Consider the following 16,772-nt stretch of genomic DNA (forward strand, 5'->3'; position numbering starts at 1 on the left):
GGGGGGAGGGGGGGGGGGGGGGGGGGGGGGGGGACGAGACAGTATGGAAAAGGCCTCAATACAACCAAACCAATAGGCCTTTCGTAAAAATTGGCCCTGCATACACGACGAGGTAGGGCTAACGAAACTCACGATGATGACGGAGGCTTGCCGGAGGCTGCGATTCTCCTCTTGAAGCGCCTTGACCCTCAACTTGTAAGTCTCGAGCTCGACCTTGAGGACCCGATTGTGCTGCTGGAGGGACTCGATTCTCTTTTGCAGCTGCTCCCGGGTCACCGGCGACGGGGGCATCATTATCGGGCCACCGTCGATAGAGCTCGAGTCACTCTCGGATGCGCTGTCGCGGTCAGCCATTTTTCTTCGGCTCTTTAAATCCAAAAACGTCTAGCGCAGCGGCGCGGGCACACGGAACTCCTTCAAATGTTGCGTGCGTGCGCGCGCGCGTGCGCGCGTACGTGAGCGAACCCGAGCGCCTGTGTGTGCGACGAGAAGCAGCGAACCTCCGCGTACGTACGCCCGTGCACGTGCTATGTACGTTAACACGGATCCTCCTTTAAGGCGAGGACTCGCGGACGCGACGCTCCGTTACAGGGGAGTCGCGGCACCGGAGCGTTCCAGTACTCGAGGGCGTTGAAAGATCTTCGTAGATTGACTCGACAGTGACGACGGTGGCGATGGTGATTGTGAGGTGATGGCGATGGCGGCGACGGCGGCGGCAGCAGCAGCAGCAGCAGTAGCAGCAACAGCAGCGGCGGCGGCGGTGGCGGCGGTGGATGCGGCGGGGCGCGTGGGTTTCGCTTGATTGGATCGGCAAACCGGCGCCGTGTCGCACTCTTAAGGGCTCGCTTAGCAAATTGTTGCGTGTCTCGGAGACGATGTCGTCGTCCACCACCCGACCGATAATACTCGAGAAAACTCGGACTTTGGCGCGCGATGTGCATTAACATGTGCTCGACGCATCTCCTCCGCTCCGAGATCGGCCTGGTTATAACGGATCAGCTGTTTGATACGTCCATCAACAGCCCCGTTCGAAAGACAATGACAGAGAGTGATCTCTCACGAGCGAGAGAGAGAGAGAGAGAGAGAGAGAGAGAGTGAGAAAGGGAGGGAGAGAGTTTTGCCGTCACTGGGAACGGTGAGGCTATAGGCCCGTTCGAGGCATGATTTGTCGTTAGAACGGGAACGGGAACCGATAGCCAATACGGAGCGAGGAATTATGCGAAAACCTGATAATCCTCCGGGCCAATGCTCTCCGTGTAAATAAGACCACTAAGTTTGTTTGCGGACTGCTATTCTGGAGTTGGGCATCGATGGTTGGGTTCTAAGGTGCCTCGATTGCCGCGACTTTTACCTGTGCTCACGGGGAGTCAAGGTGAAGTGGCGGATGTAATTTTTTTTGTCTCTAACAATATCATAGAAACGAATGGTCCGTTGATTCGAAGCTTCAAGCGATGACAGATAGCTGCTTTGATTTTTATAAAAATTTCAACTATTATCTTCGTAGTCCCTGCCCTTTATAAAAGAAAGCTCTTTATCTATTTAAATGTAAATGTATATTTAACTCGCCTCAAGGATAAAGCAAAATTTTCCCAGGATTCGTTGATCTTGCGCTTTAAAAGCCTGCATTCGTTTGTCGAGATTTTCAAGCTAAAGTCCTTAGTGAAGCACCAATAAGGCTTATTTCGTTTCATTTATCATTTTTACAAAACAAAGGATTTTTATATATATATATATATATATATAAACAAGATTTTCAAAATGCTAATCTAAATTTGAGAACAATTATTTCTTACGTAGAGGAATTTCAAACTAGTCGACGCGTGTACGACATCTACGAGAAGAACGTGCTTTCAACAAATAGCTGTTACGGAGCTTTCTCAAGCTTAAAAAATTGTCTAGAAAAGAAAGTAAAATTACTCAACATTGCCACGAATATTATTGTTTTAATAATTGCAATAGTCGTATGAGATGATGAAATATTATTTTATGTTCGAGCCAGGCAGAGTTATGCAACTCGTTATTCGCAGAATACCTTCATAATCTATTAATGTAAATAGAAAAGTGAAATTTTATCGCAACTTGTACGAGGCTATCATATTCTCAGGATCGATAATTTTAAATGATTTTTAGTGGGAAAAATATAGCACGTTTCGAGATGAAATTAAATACAAGTTTACATGTGCCCATTATACGGGGGATATTTTTTATAAAATTTATTTATTACTATTATTCTTTTAATGCATAACTTTTTTAAAGTTTACATTTAATGAAATAACATATATAATAGTATAATTTTTTTTTATTTTATTATAATGAAAACAATAAATTTCATATATATATATATATATAAAGCAAATACAATTCTTTTGCTTTTTTAAAAACACTTATTTTTTGTTATTTTTTCAATTTGTATAATCATTTTTTTCTTCTTTACAAGAATACTTTTGGAAACAAGAACGTTTACAAATAAATTTATAGTTAGTTACTTACAATATTGAAAATTGAGTCGTGTATGGATGTCTAATGCGTTAAATCAGGATTGCAAGGATTAGCTAAGCTAAAAATATTTAGAAAAAACTTTTCAAAATATCAGTAATAGCATCACCTACTGAATCTCATAAATTAAATTGGGAAACGTTTATTTATTTATTATTATTATTATTTTTTTTTTTTTTTAACAATATGTATTTGAAACACATTATGTATATAATTTGTACAATATATAAGAAATTTTTTTTTTAATATTCTGAAGAAATTATAACTCTGTTTATTTTATCTTCAACGTACGACTTTTTGTCATAGAGGCAAATTTAACAATTTTTTTTATCATTATTTTAAGGATGAATCAGTGCCTTGAGATTAAAAAAAAAAAACTTTTATCTCATATATTACGATCTCTGTACTTTTTAATTAAAAGTATTGTAAATATGAAAAATCAATTGTGCCTATAATAATTCGTTCATTTAACTCAAATTTCTAACTTTTGAATTGAAAATAGAATATCAGCATTTTTATTTCTTAATTTTAAAATTGAATTTACTATGTTATTGTTGTATCCGTTACAAAACATAATTTTTTGCGTATGCGAATAAAATTTTAATTCTCAGTTGATCAGTTGTTTGGAAATATAAAAAAGAAGAAACATGATTAAAATAAATAACATATTACATGTTTTTTGTTTTGTTTTTATCTTGTTATTGTCTTGGAATGTACAAAACGACTATTAACGTTAAATCAATTTTTCTTAATATATAAATCTACAAGAAACATATTTTTGTTTTTCTCTAATTGAAATTCATTTTAAAGTAAAATTTTTATCTTTTTTTTTTCACTGGTTATTTCTTGTTTCATAAGACTTTATTTAAAATACTTTCTATGTAACACTCTGTAGAAGTCAATTTACAGATGGATTCCAGTTATACATGTTTAGATAGTTTTAACAGGCGTACAAACAATTTTATAATACACTTATAATATAATCTAGTATCGCGAATACTTTTGAGCGACGGAGTAACTAATTTTATAAGAGTTATATTTTTCCATTAATAGCTTTACTCGACTATTTTATATAGCATAATGAGTTTAAAATTGAATCCAAATTAGAAAAGGCCAAAATCGAATTTATCTATTATTATATACGAACTTCTTTTAATTTTCCATTCCATTATTCATGCGTCGATTTACCACCGCTGAGTGAAATTAATATTAAAAAAGCGCTGTTCGTTAAAAAATTGATACGTAATTATATACAATCACATAATTATACAATTAGGGATGCGTGTATATAGCTATATAGGAGATAACTATCGATATTTATAATATAAAATTTTTAATAAACTTTTAACAAATATATGTAAAATTTTAATGCGATGAGAGTGTCTTTACGATTATATATTCGTAACATTAATTTCTAAGATAAAACTTTTTGCACAGACTTTTAGAATCATTCTTATGGACTTTTCGTTTGCGCTCGTTTCCTTTTCCTTTTTGAATATTTAAGTATACACGGCAGAAGTTTATCGAACATACTACACATTACAGCTACAGCTCGCATGAATTCATATTTATATAGAGTATATGTATACGTATAAGTCGCAATTTCAGTCCTTTATTATGTACTTAGGATTACATTTTGGAAAGAGGAAGCTTAAGCGCTAACGTAGTGAGAGTTATAATTATGAACGGAGAAAGTAAATCGCGTCATTTAACATTTCGATCGATTTATTTTGTCTTCAAAATACGAAGCTTATACTATACACAGCATTCAGGTACAAATCTCACAAAATCAATGCATTATACATTTAATGCCATTACATTATTATTATTTGCCATTATATTTCATGTGGGTCTCGAGGTGTTTTTGTTATTCACTTTTGTTTGGTATAATAATCCTACTTTCGCGGCGGGGGAGGGTGGGAGAGGGGGGGGGAGTGAATTTTATGAATGCTCATTATAAGATTCAGACTATTTTAGAACGATTCATCTTACATACTTTAAAATCAAAGAATGTTAAATAAAGGGAAATAAAGTAACATCTTGGGAGAAAGAAAGTAATGTTCAGTGGCGAGCAAGACATGGTAATACAAAGATTGGTTGAATTGCTTTTACATTGATTAACCTTCATTGGAGTACATATTCGCATATACACACTTCGAACATAGGTCGATCAAATAAATGAATTTCCAATCCTTGGTCACGCACCAAGTACACGCGCACTCACGCCGCGCACGCGCACACACATGTACCTGCATGTGCGTATAATCACGTATTATGCAAAGGCTTCCTTCCTCCTACAGATTCGCTCCTTTAGTTATGATAAGTTTGTCCTTTGGCCTTGACACTCTACGTGAACGACATATCACTTATTAAGCACATTCCTCTTATTAAGACTATGCCTGCGTACTAATTATGCCTTTATCACATAAAATCCACGTCATCCATCAACGCCCATCATCATTATCTATTATATCGCATCTGAATGGCTCATATCGATTAACATTATATTTTATAGGCTATATAAATAATATTATCAATAAATTTACAGACCAAATCTTAAGGAAGAAAATAAATCGCCACTATTGTAATAATTACGTGGTAGTAATTAAAAGTGAAACGGAAATGCGACTCAAGAGTACTGAACGTGAATGCAAGTTGTCAAGTATGTAAGAGTGACATTTATTCAGGATTGTACGTTCGCCAAACGTGTAGGAGTTGTCGGCTGTATGTCCATTGTCCGACACACCCATCCAGCAATATCAACGTTTTCCGACTCGGCTTTCTTGATCCATTCGTGATTCTGTACAAGCGACAATGAAAATATTAACGAATCGGTATCGCTCGTGTCACGAGATTATTGGCTTTAAAATCGCCAGCATAGGCATTAGAAGAGAGACTTTAAGCATTTCGTTATAATTGTCCAAGCAATTTAATCGAAATATCATGGAATCTTTATTATTTAAAAATTGAAAGAAATTGACGTATTTTAATTTTTTCAAGTTATACGATTAAGTTAGCTACGTTTGCTATTTCTGAATTAATTGTCACAACATTTAGTTATAAATGGAAGATTCAACCTTAAGGATTATTGTTTAGTTAAACGCGAATAATAACTTTCAGATCTACGATCGAATAGATGTAAATAAAATCGGGCTAATTTATCTTACTATAAGCGTTTTGAGGTCGGCTCTTTCCGCTGGATTCTTTTTCAAACATCGATTCACAAAGTCCGTGAAATTGTCGCTGAATATTCCGGATGGCAATTTCGGAGGTGGCTCGTTAACAATATAATCGAGCAATTCAAATATTGCCATGGGTCTTGGACTGCTTGGATCTATATATTATAAAAGAAAAGAATTTATCTCTATAGCTTCGACGAGCCTTTGCTTATCATATTTTCATACGATATATTCGAAAAGATATAGAAAATAATGGAGAGCATAATTGACGATTGTAGTAGTATTTTTTATTCTTTAAATTAAGAGACACGATTGCTTACATTTTCAAGCACAGCGAGCTCCGAGAATCTGCTTTAAATTTTAAAAATTTATATATTACATAACAGTAATATACTATATAAATTTATAAGAGTAATTTAATTAGCAATAAAGTGGCACCGTTTATTATTATTCGTGTATTATTTAAATATTATGTCAATAAACTTGCAACAATATCTAGGCCAGAATACAATGTTTAAAACATTTAATTATCCAATAAGAAGATGTTAATTGTTGAATATATTGAATATGCTAAATAGTTCGCTTGAGTTATTAAACGTTAATTTACACGAGATACTCTGCCAATAACAACAGATTCACTTTGGATAGATATTTTGTATTAATTTTTACAGAAATACTATTGCAATTTTAATATATGTTGTAAATTTGTAAAATTTATTATCTGTCGCAGTCTAAAATCATGAAAAAATGACCATTTATAATCAAATATAGAGTACGCGTTTGTTCTATTAACCATTGAAAAATCGTTGAAGTCATCACTCAACTTATTAATAATGTCGATGTATAATAGTATTTAAATTGACAGATCATATCGCTAATCCAAACAGGACAAAAGTCTTCATTTAAAAAATTATATTATAAAAAAGATTTTTAATCTCATTGGTTTTCTTTCCGTTTCAATGTTCAATTGTCGTTCACACAGAGCGAACTCTGTCCTTTCAAGGATCAGTGCCCTCATTGAACATAGCAAATTTTCAAGAGCCTATTGAATAAAAGATTAAACGCACGTTAACCGCTATGGGGTAGTAGGAAAATTTTATAGTTATACGTTACCCTGGTGACTCTCGTACTCGATGCGCCCCATGCTTCGGCCTTAAATCGTGAAACGAAAAACAATGTCAGATAAAAGGACGGACGAGCTGTTCCATAAATACATATGTAAAAGCAGGTTGTTTCACTTACTATGCGAGGACGATTGAGTCGTGGGTGTTGATATGCAGTTGCCAGCAACGCCGTCAGCCGCGACACTCGGTTGCATGCCGAATATCGCTGCTATTGTCTTGTCATCCGGTGGTGGAATCGGATACATGCCGATGGCCATTTCCACAAGGGATAGTCCGAGGGACCAAATGTCACTCTGTACCGAGTAGTGCGTACCTTGAAGTCTTTCCGGCTAGCCAACGTAAGAGCAAAGGCATTATGATATTATTATGAGATATTAATAATATTAATAATTGTTGATGCGATAAAGTATTGGGGTTAAATGATGGCGAGTGCAATTATTAAAAATGATATTCCTGCATAAGTTTTTTTTTAATATAATTAATATAATTTTCAGTGATCAAATTTATAATGTAATATCATTAAATATATAAATAGTGGAGACGATATATTTATTAAATTACGCGAATACTCTATATTCGTTGTTCGACATTTTTAATCGTACAATTAAATTTAGTGTAAATGAATAATAATATTATAAGGGATACGCGGTGTGTGATAATGCATTTTTTAATTATAAACTTGGCTGACATTGCACTGTTTATTATGCGCACACTACATTAGCTAATTTATTTTTAATATACTGATTTAAAATGTTCATGTTATAAAAATTATGTCAATTATAATATTTATTATTTGTGCAAACATAATGTCAAAGTATTAACTGACTATTATCAAAAAGTATTATCATTTATTGAATTAAATATTCCATAATAACAATAGCAATTATAATAACAAATGGAAAAAATATTAAAACTGTTGAAGGTAAATGAAAGGCACTGCCCCCTTTATCTATTTGTGCAATTATATAAATTATATAAAAATCACAAATGTTATTTCCATTTGTTATTAGTAGATGTCATTAATTGAGTTTGCTCATTTGTGTAAAGTCTCAGTGCCACTGAAATCTACGTGAAACAGTTGATGTAAAAATTTATCACATATTACCATTTAATCAACGATGTTGAGGACGATTTAAATTAATCATTGCTTGCTAAATTGTTAAAAAAATATTCAATATTAATGACTTACTGACATATAGCTCCTGGTTCCGACAAACGAATTAGCCATTGAGTCAATTAATTGCCCGGAGACTCCAAAATCACAGATTTTTATTTCACCGGCACTATTGACCAGAATGTTGCTTGGCTTAACATCACGATGCATTATCGCATGCTTGTCTCTTAAATAACTTAGACCTTTTAGAACCTAGGAAATTTATAAATTAGTAATTTAATAATGCTGTCATTTATAATTAAACTAATTCGATTATGTTTAAGTTCCATAATGTTTCGTGTAATAATTAATTGCACGACTTAATTATAAGAAGAAGAAAAAAAAGATTACGTTAACATAATTAAGTTAGAGGTGTGAAGTTAGAAAGCGATCAAAACAATATAATTCACTATTAAGCATTAGTATTTTTCATGTCATAATAAACTACTAAATAGTATGTCTTTAAGATAAATTATATCGATGATTTAAAAAATGTTTATAGTACGTGTATTTATGTATATTTTGCATATGTATTTTGTGAACTACGATCGATTCGACTAAAGCCATTAATAAATAATAGAAAAATATCAACCTCGATTGTCTATCCCTCTCATCATGCTACCGAAGAGCCGGAAAAAATGATCTAATTAGCATTCAATTTGCATTTCTTTTGAATTATGCAACGACGATAAAATAACCTTTTTTCCCTTTTCATCGAAACGCCAAGGAAAAACAAACGATATTATAAGATAAGGATAAACCTAAAGAGCTTAGCCTAAATATAAAAAGTGACGCCTAGTTGATCCTGGATAGAAATGAATGTGCTCAACAAAACTCAAACACCGAAATCCCATAAAGATGGCAACAGTCATTTACAACCAAAAAAGTATACAAAAAAGGAATTGGGAGATCTGCACAATGAAATGGAGACTCGTAATCACATTATTCCGATTAAACGACTCTGCGAAAGACTCAATACCCACGTGGACAAGGGTATCACAAATGAGGAAGCGAAAAAAATCCTCGAGTCGAAAGGATTTAATAGTCTGACGCCACCCGCGAAAACGCCCGAGTACGTCAAATTATTCATGTGCATGTTCTCTGGCTTTGCTGCTCTACTCTGGTGTTGTGGAATACTTTGTTTTTTAATTTACCTAATAGAATATTTCTACGAACAAACGGGCGACGGTATCGAGTGGTTTGGCATCATTATAATAATCATTTGCATGTTTTCCGGTATTTTCGCTTACATACAGGAGACCAAGAATGCTAAAATCATGGAATCGTTTACGCGGATGGTGCCGCTTATAGCTGTAGTAATAAGGGGAGGGAATAGGATGCAAATACCAGTTCAAAATCTGGTGGTAGGCGACCTCATCGAAATAAAAATGGGCGACAGGATTCCGGCCGATACAAGGATCATACAATGTCATGGTCTAGGAGTGGAAAATTCCAGTATAACAGGTCGCCCTTTAAATACGTTGAATTTGACAATTTTACAATTGTGCTTTACTATAATGCGAATAAATCGAAAGAGTTGCATACAAAACAAAAAAACAAAAAAAAAAAAAAAAAAAAAAAACAAAAAAAAAACAACAACAAAAAAAAAAATAATAACACAATTCAATCTTCTCTACATTAATCATCGAGATAAATTAAAATGTACAGCATTTATATACCGCTATAATAATAATAATAATAATAATAATAATAATAATAACAACAACAACAATAACAATAACAATAATAACAATAATAACATTAATGACAATAAGATTCTTTAATTATGATGGATTAGTATTTTAAATTTACTATAAAATCAATCGCGAACAGTATGATAAATAATGTTTTTGTTTTGTTTCCTGTTTCGTTTGTTGTTGTCGTTGTTATGACGTTGTTATATCGTTGAAGTCGAGTGGCTTGAAAATAAAAGTGACGATACCCTACCGTGATAACAATTTATATGAAATTTTAAAGACACTTGTACGGCTTGAGCTTAACTTAAATTCTTCAGCAATGTTGACTTAATAATAATTAAACACTCGTATGGTTAAGCAATTGTAATTATCTACAAAGTCAATCTTCTAAAGTCTACATGAACGCGTAGGTGAGAGCGAACCACTAATTTGCACGACCTATCCGACCGATGACAATCTGCTCGAGTCCAGAAATGTCGTCTTTTTCTCTTGCTATGCCGTGGCAGGTCAAGGCAAAGGCATAGTGATTGCCACTGGCAATAATACGTTTATCGGCCGTATGGCCAGCTTGACCAGCAACATGCCTAAAACCGAGACTCCCATAGCTAAAGAAATCCATCAGTTCGTCAATATATTAATAATCATCGCCATTGCCTGCGGAGTGTTCTTCTTTTTCATGTCGCTGTTAATCGATGGCGACGTCGTAAGAGCCTTCACATACTTCCTCGGCATCATCATTGCCAATGTGCCCGAAGTATTGCTCATTACCGTAACCACGAGTCTTACCATCACTGCTAAGAAGATGGCTTCGAAGAACTGTTTAGTGAAGAACCTCGAGTCCGTGGAAACACTGGGTTCCACCTCCATTATATGCTCGGATAAAACCGGGACCTTGACGCAGAATAAGATGACGGTGTCCAATGTTTGGTTCGATAATACGCGTTACAATGTACCGTTTGATGCATCGATGGGCGTGGAGAGGGACATCCTAATGGAAAAGCCCGCCTTCAATATATTCGTGAAAAATGCCACGCTATGTTTAAGAGCAGAATTTATGGATAACTCAGAGTGTCATTCTCAATATACTATGATTGAAGATCGCAAGGTGTTTGGAGATGCGTCGGAAACAGGTACTTTTTATTTTTAACGTGTCACATGATCGCACAGTCATTGATGAATCGATACTTTTTGTTTAAAACGAGTAGATCGATGTGCGTATAATGTTTGAGCAAAATCTATTATTATTAATCATTAGGAATTAAAAAAAAAAATATATATATATATATATATATATATATATATATATATATATATATATATATATATATATAAGGAGTGTAAAAATTTGATTTCTATTAACGTTATTTCTATTGACACAAGTATTATAGAACAACATAATACTGATATTAACGAAAGGACAGGTATCCTCAAGTTCTGTGAGCACATACATCCGACGAAAAGCTTCAGAGAAGAGCATCCCAAAGTTGCCGAGGTCCCCTTCAGTTCGGTGACTAAATACCAATTATCTATACATAAAGATATGAATGGTATCCTTGTGATAATCAAAGGCGCTCCAGAAGTTATAATAGATTTCTGCTCAAGGATTCTGTCGATCGATGGCACAACAAGGCAGATGACCAAGACAGATTATGAATTATCCAAGCAGGCCTGTACAGAATTAGCTTTCATGGGTCAAAGAGTCTTGGCCTACTGTGACTACGAGCTATCAGGTATCCGTCAATTCCTCGCGATTTACTAATTTAATAATTTAATAATTTAATAATACAATTCCTAATAGTCGCTTTTAAGTCTTCACTTGCTATGAAGTAAGCAAACATGTCGTCTTAACTATTAATCGTCGATGAAACGTAAAATATGTAATATTTCATTCAAATGTAATTTCTTACACGATTCACAAAATGAAATATCTAAATCTTACTAAATTACAATGTCATTTAATTCATTCTTAATATCATTCGTTACAAGCCATTACAATGTGCTGATCAATGTATCACGATATCATATCTAGTCTTAATTAAACGAAAAGGCTACGAGTTCAGAATAGACACTAAGCTATATGAAATCCAATTACATTCCTTTACGAATTATTATTTAATTATTTACTATTTATTATTATTATTATTGTTGTTGTTTTTGTTGTTTTTGTTTTTGTTGTTGTTGTAGTTGTCGTCGCCGTTGTCGTCGTCGTCGTCGTCGTCGTCATTATTATTATTATTATTATTATTACTATTATTATTATTATTATTATTATTACTATGCTTTTACATCGCCATCAGCCATTACCTCATATTATTTCTTATCTATTATTATTATTATTATTATTATTATTATTATTAGTTTTTGTATTACATTTTCGTATTGCAACCAGCTTCAGAGTATCCTTTAAATTACGAATTCAACACGAGTGATCCAGAAAACTACAATTTTCCGACGAAGGACTACAGATTCGTGGGCTTTGTGAGCTTGTTGGATCCTCCGAGACCATTCGTTAACGAAGCCGTGTACAAATGCCGCACAGCCGGCATAAAAGTGATAATGGTGACGGGCGATCATCCAGTGACGGCCATTGCAATCGCCAGAAAAGTGGGAATAATCAGCGAAGGCAACGAGACCAGATACGAGCAACTAATGGACATTGATAGAAATTACACGTCCATGAACCAAAATGAAGCCGTAGTGATTACTGGAAATGAATTGCGCACAATGAGCTCGAATGATTTGGACTATGTCATCAAAGTTCACGAGGAGATTGTGTTCGCTCGAACCTCGCCGCAACAGAAATTACTTATCGTCGAAAGCTGCCAGAGACTAGGAGAGATCGTTGCTGTTACGGGTAAACGAACAAAGTGCTTAAAACTACTTCTGCTTAAAGTACTTAAAACTACTAAACTGATTCCGGATATGACGACGAATGGCGCCTTTGCTTTGTTCGGCATCTCTCACCTTGTGAAAGCCTATCGATAGATCGATACGAAACAAAGGTCCCGACGCGAAACAAAAACATTAGTCCTACGAAGGCTTATCGCGCTATTACATCACGCCTAAGCCCGCACAACGAATGATAAATTAGCATTAATCAATATTCCTTTACCATAGGCAAATATATTTTTTGGTAAATACAAAAATGCTGAACATTTGTAATTCCAGCGATACATTCCATCGACAATTTAAGAATGTTTGGATAATTTTAGTACTCGTGAACTAATAAACTAAAATATTAAGCTTGGAGCTTGTATACCTGTGTCAGTCACGGACAATTAATTGAAAAGACAATGATAAGACTAATTGAAAAGCAAGCGTGCGTGGAACGTAATCGAAGCGAATTCGAGATTATTAATATTCCCATTCCCTGCTGGAAAATTGAATTTTCTATAAATTAAAAAGCTCAATAATTTTTAATAACAATTAAGCCATCGACATTTCATTTAAAGTACTTATAAAAATTCGAATTTCGTAATGTAAATGAACGAACGATAGCTATTTTGCAGGACTTTAGGGTCCCCCGGTAAGAACTCGCACGATCCTAAAATTCTTATCTCGATTGGATTATAGGTGACGGAGTAAACGACTCTCCAGCCCTTAGGAAAGCCGACATTGGAGTTGCAATGGGCATAACCGGCTCGGATGTAGCGAAAAACGCCGCGGACATGATACTCCTCGATGATAATTTCGCTTCAATAGTGACGGGAGTGGAAGAAGGTAGACTGATATTCGACAACCTGAAGAAATCCATAGCTTACACGTTAACGTCCAGCGTTCCCGAAATGTTGCCCATGTTAACGAGCATATTATTCTCAATACCGTTGCCATTTGTAATCGAGCTCGTTTTGTGCGTTGACGTTGGCACGGATCTATTGCCGGCAATAGCACTGGCCTACGAAAAAGCGGAATCCGATATAATGAGCCGAGCGCCCAGGAATCCTCAATATGACAAGCTCGTTAATAAAAGACTGATATCCATGACGTACGGGCAAATCGGCATGACCCAAGCCATGGCTGGCTTTTGTACTTATTTCTGCATCCTAATGTTTCATGGCTTCATGCCGAAGGATCTGTTTGGTACGCGGAATGTATGGGAGAACCAAGCGATCGACGATTTTAGAGACTCTTACGGGCAAACTTGGGATTATCAGAGCCGAATGAACTTACTCAACGAGGCGAGAACTGGGTATTTTTTGTCAATTGTTATTACCCAGATGGTAGACTTATTGATGTGTAAGACGAGAAGGAATTCGATTTTTCAGCAGGGAATGGGAAACTGGGTCTTAAATTTTGCGTTCATCTTCGAAATCATATTGACTGGCATTTTATTGTATACGCCAGGGACGGAGAAGGTTTTAAAGACAATGCCTCTGGATTTATTTTGGTACTGGCCCTGTCTGCCTCTCGGATGCTTTTTGTGGATATATGATGAAATGAGGAGATGGTGGATAAGAGAGCATCCCGGAGGTTTTCTAGAAAAGGAAACGTATTATTAAAACTTTGTTTTAGCATTAGATTACGAGGCTTAATGCGAATACGTGGGCAACAAACTGGCTTGTGCGACGAGTGAGAATTTTGCTAAATTCAAGCTAAGGAATTACCGCCAATGTGATGGTGCCCAATATAGGCTCTGGTATTCGTCCAGCTTTCTTCAGTATAAGATCCAATGATCCACCATCCATATACTCCATACATATGCTAATCTCTCCATCGCTATAATAAATATTATAAAATTATATTAATAAGCACCGTTGATTATATTAGTATTAACGATTAGGTAAATAATAAATGAATTACCTGTAAAAAGCACCGTAAAAGCCAACAATATGTGCAAAATTACATTCATGAAGTACTTTCAATTCTCTAATTATTTGTTTTTTAATGGCGGGCTTTACTTCTAAATGAATTAACTGTAAGAAATGATACGTATTAGTAAATTTATTATTATTCAAAACCATAATACACGTGTTTTTATTGTCTATGAGTCTACCTTCGATTTATAATCATTATATATCTTATAAAAGCAACTTTGTTTAGTAGTTTACTACGTTGGTGTGAAATGTTTCTATAAAATTTTTTTTTTTTACAAAATAATTATAATACTCTTACTTGGAACTTGGTTCTTAAAAACTATGAACAACGGTGTTGCAATGTCAATGATCATTTTGAATTTTGAAAAAACAATATGATTTATCAAAGATCGATTAACGAGGTCGATACAAAAACAAACAAAAGAAAATATCTATCCTGTATAAGTTGATCAAGACTCATCCAATCGACTTATCAAGAAATAATTATACAGCATTTATTTTAAAAGCAATATCCAAAGATTTGCATCATTGTGATATTCTTTTATTTTTTACGTTCGCAATAATGCGTTTAATTTTGTAAATTACCTTTCTCGCCATGATGAGACCATATTTTTTGTGCCTAACTTTCATGACTACACCACCATTTCCCGCACCTAATTCACCAAGTTTCTCAAAGTCTTCGTCGCATAGTTCACCCACTTTTTCTTTTTGTCCCAGAAAGCTCTCCAGTCTCTTCCTTTGTTCTTCGTCCATCTCTAACTCCTCTAGCCTCTCTCGAATGGCATCGATGCTCATTTTGCCCATAACTCCACTTTAAAATGAAAATAATACGGTTAATATAAACGGTTAATCCAAATGGTTCCAAAGTCACGAAGAAACATTTCTAACTTCTAATTTAAAAATTACAAAAAAAAATATAAAATAAATAATATTATTTATTTGCGTGTTTTGCCAATGGCTCATGGATTAGACATTTTGCAGTTTGTCGCAAAGAAAATCCCTTAAAAAATTGATAAAACGATATGATAACTACGTACTCAGGTATAACCGGAGGCTCCGTATATGTTGGTATTGGTGGCACAGGTGGTGATGGTGATACCGCAGGTGCAGGTTCGATCGAGCCTGGCGGAAGGGTCAAGTTCAACTTGTTTTTCGACATACTTCCTTCCTACTATACAGTACTTTCAACAACCAGTACAGCACACTCGGACGAACGAAATAATCGACTACGACAGCCTCGCGCACACAAACTCCCTATTAATTAACTTCAAACCATTCGTAATACCTATCCTGAAAATTTTCAATCATCCATGCTTTCAATTCGCAAAGCGTACATAAACGAACAATCGCACGTTAAACGGAGCGATCGTTAATAATAATAACGCTCTTACGTTCCGCGGACAAGTTCAACAAGGACGACGACGAGTTCTTCCGGTATCCCCGGCCGTGAGAGCAAGAGAGATCGACGATTCTCGTAACGATCGAGCTCGAGTGATATACCAACGGGCAATCGCACCGTCACTCGTTTCACTCGCGCACTTATTCAATTGTAAATCGCTGTACCGCCATCCACGGCACGACGCTGAACTCACGGATTCACGGATCTCATCATTCGCGTTCACTGTAAGAAAGAAAATAATTTCGCTGATACCGAATTCTGGCCTTCTCGCCCTACCATCAGCCCCCACTACCGGATTATCGTGTGGTGACGCTCTCTCGCCCGTAACTTTCTGCCGCATCCGCATGAGTCTTCGACACATGCAACACTCAAAGTAGTCGCACACACAGAGAGCGAGAGAGAGAGAGAGAGAGAGAGAGGCGTGACTCTTACGCACACCCACACTACTCGAATTATATCTCGTATTCGAGGCGATGAGGTTTAAGGGTTACGGATTATGCTGGGTGGTGCCTTTCGATTGCATTAAATTGTCTCAAGGGACGAGAGAACGATGTTTGGTATTTCGTTTGATGAGCGATAATTTCTCGATTATCTCTTACCTATTGAATTTCGACTCTCGGCTAAAAATTTTTAACCCTGCAAGCTTGCAGTCGTGCAGTTGTCTCACTCGATTTCAAACACTTGACAAAATTCTAGGATTAAATTCATGATAACGTATCATTTTTTTAGCTTCAAATGCATTAAATGATAGTCCATTAGAGCGTTAACTCTGTAAGACGAGACGACTGTATTTATAAATAAAATTTAACTCCTTTAATCTTGAAACACGATATTTAACGCTCTGCGAAATACTCAATCGCAATTATTAAGCCGAAATTTTCCACGTCAAATCTCACTCTCGCGTTAAATA

At 35.5% G+C, this 16,772-nt stretch overlaps 3 protein-coding genes across 5 annotated transcripts in view; 1 reads left to right on the top strand and 2 right to left on the bottom strand.

Annotated features, from left to right (window-relative positions):
* Positions 1-437, bottom strand: part of LOC105367537 (coiled-coil domain-containing protein 6) — a 6,905-nt gene extending 6,468 nt beyond the window's left edge. For all 3 annotated transcript variants that reach the window (XR_913066.1, XM_011506281.1, XM_011506280.1), the window contains exon 1: positions 133-437. Coding sequence is in view for 2 of the 3 variants with exons in the window: in XM_011506281.1 (XP_011504583.1) it covers positions 133-354 (222 nt within the window). In the remaining variant the exon portion in view is untranslated. The remainder of the gene's footprint in view (positions 1-132) is intronic.
* A 4,611-nt stretch (positions 438-5,048) lies between these two features.
* Dsor1 (mitogen-activated protein kinase kinase 1) lies at positions 5,049-16,190 on the bottom strand. The gene is made up of 9 exons (XM_011506284.1): positions 15,501-16,190; positions 15,049-15,274; positions 14,450-14,562; positions 14,254-14,365; positions 7,989-8,165; positions 6,918-7,128; positions 6,789-6,827; positions 5,664-5,830; positions 5,049-5,296 (listed from the first exon to the last, which is right to left on the bottom strand). Exons 1-9 carry the CDS (start codon positions 15,620-15,622, stop codon positions 5,180-5,182), a joined length of 1,284 nt encoding a protein of 427 aa, XP_011504586.1. The 5' UTR covers positions 15,623-16,190; the 3' UTR covers positions 5,049-5,179.
* On the top strand, positions 8,740-14,212 carry LOC105367538 (sodium/potassium-transporting ATPase subunit alpha). The gene is made up of 5 exons (XM_011506282.1): positions 8,740-9,416; positions 10,060-10,779; positions 11,071-11,379; positions 12,039-12,503; positions 13,223-14,212. Exons 1-5 carry the CDS (start codon positions 8,768-8,770, stop codon positions 14,146-14,148), a joined length of 3,069 nt encoding a protein of 1,022 aa, XP_011504584.1. The 5' UTR covers positions 8,740-8,767; the 3' UTR covers positions 14,149-14,212.
* Positions 16,191-16,772: the final 582 nt, after the last annotated feature.

Source organism: Ceratosolen solmsi, unplaced genomic scaffold (assembly GCF_000503995.2).
Source record: "Ceratosolen solmsi marchali unplaced genomic scaffold, CerSol_1.0 scaffold7, whole genome shotgun sequence".
In the NCBI taxonomy this organism is placed as follows: Eukaryota; Metazoa; Arthropoda; class Insecta; order Hymenoptera; family Agaonidae; genus Ceratosolen; species Ceratosolen solmsi.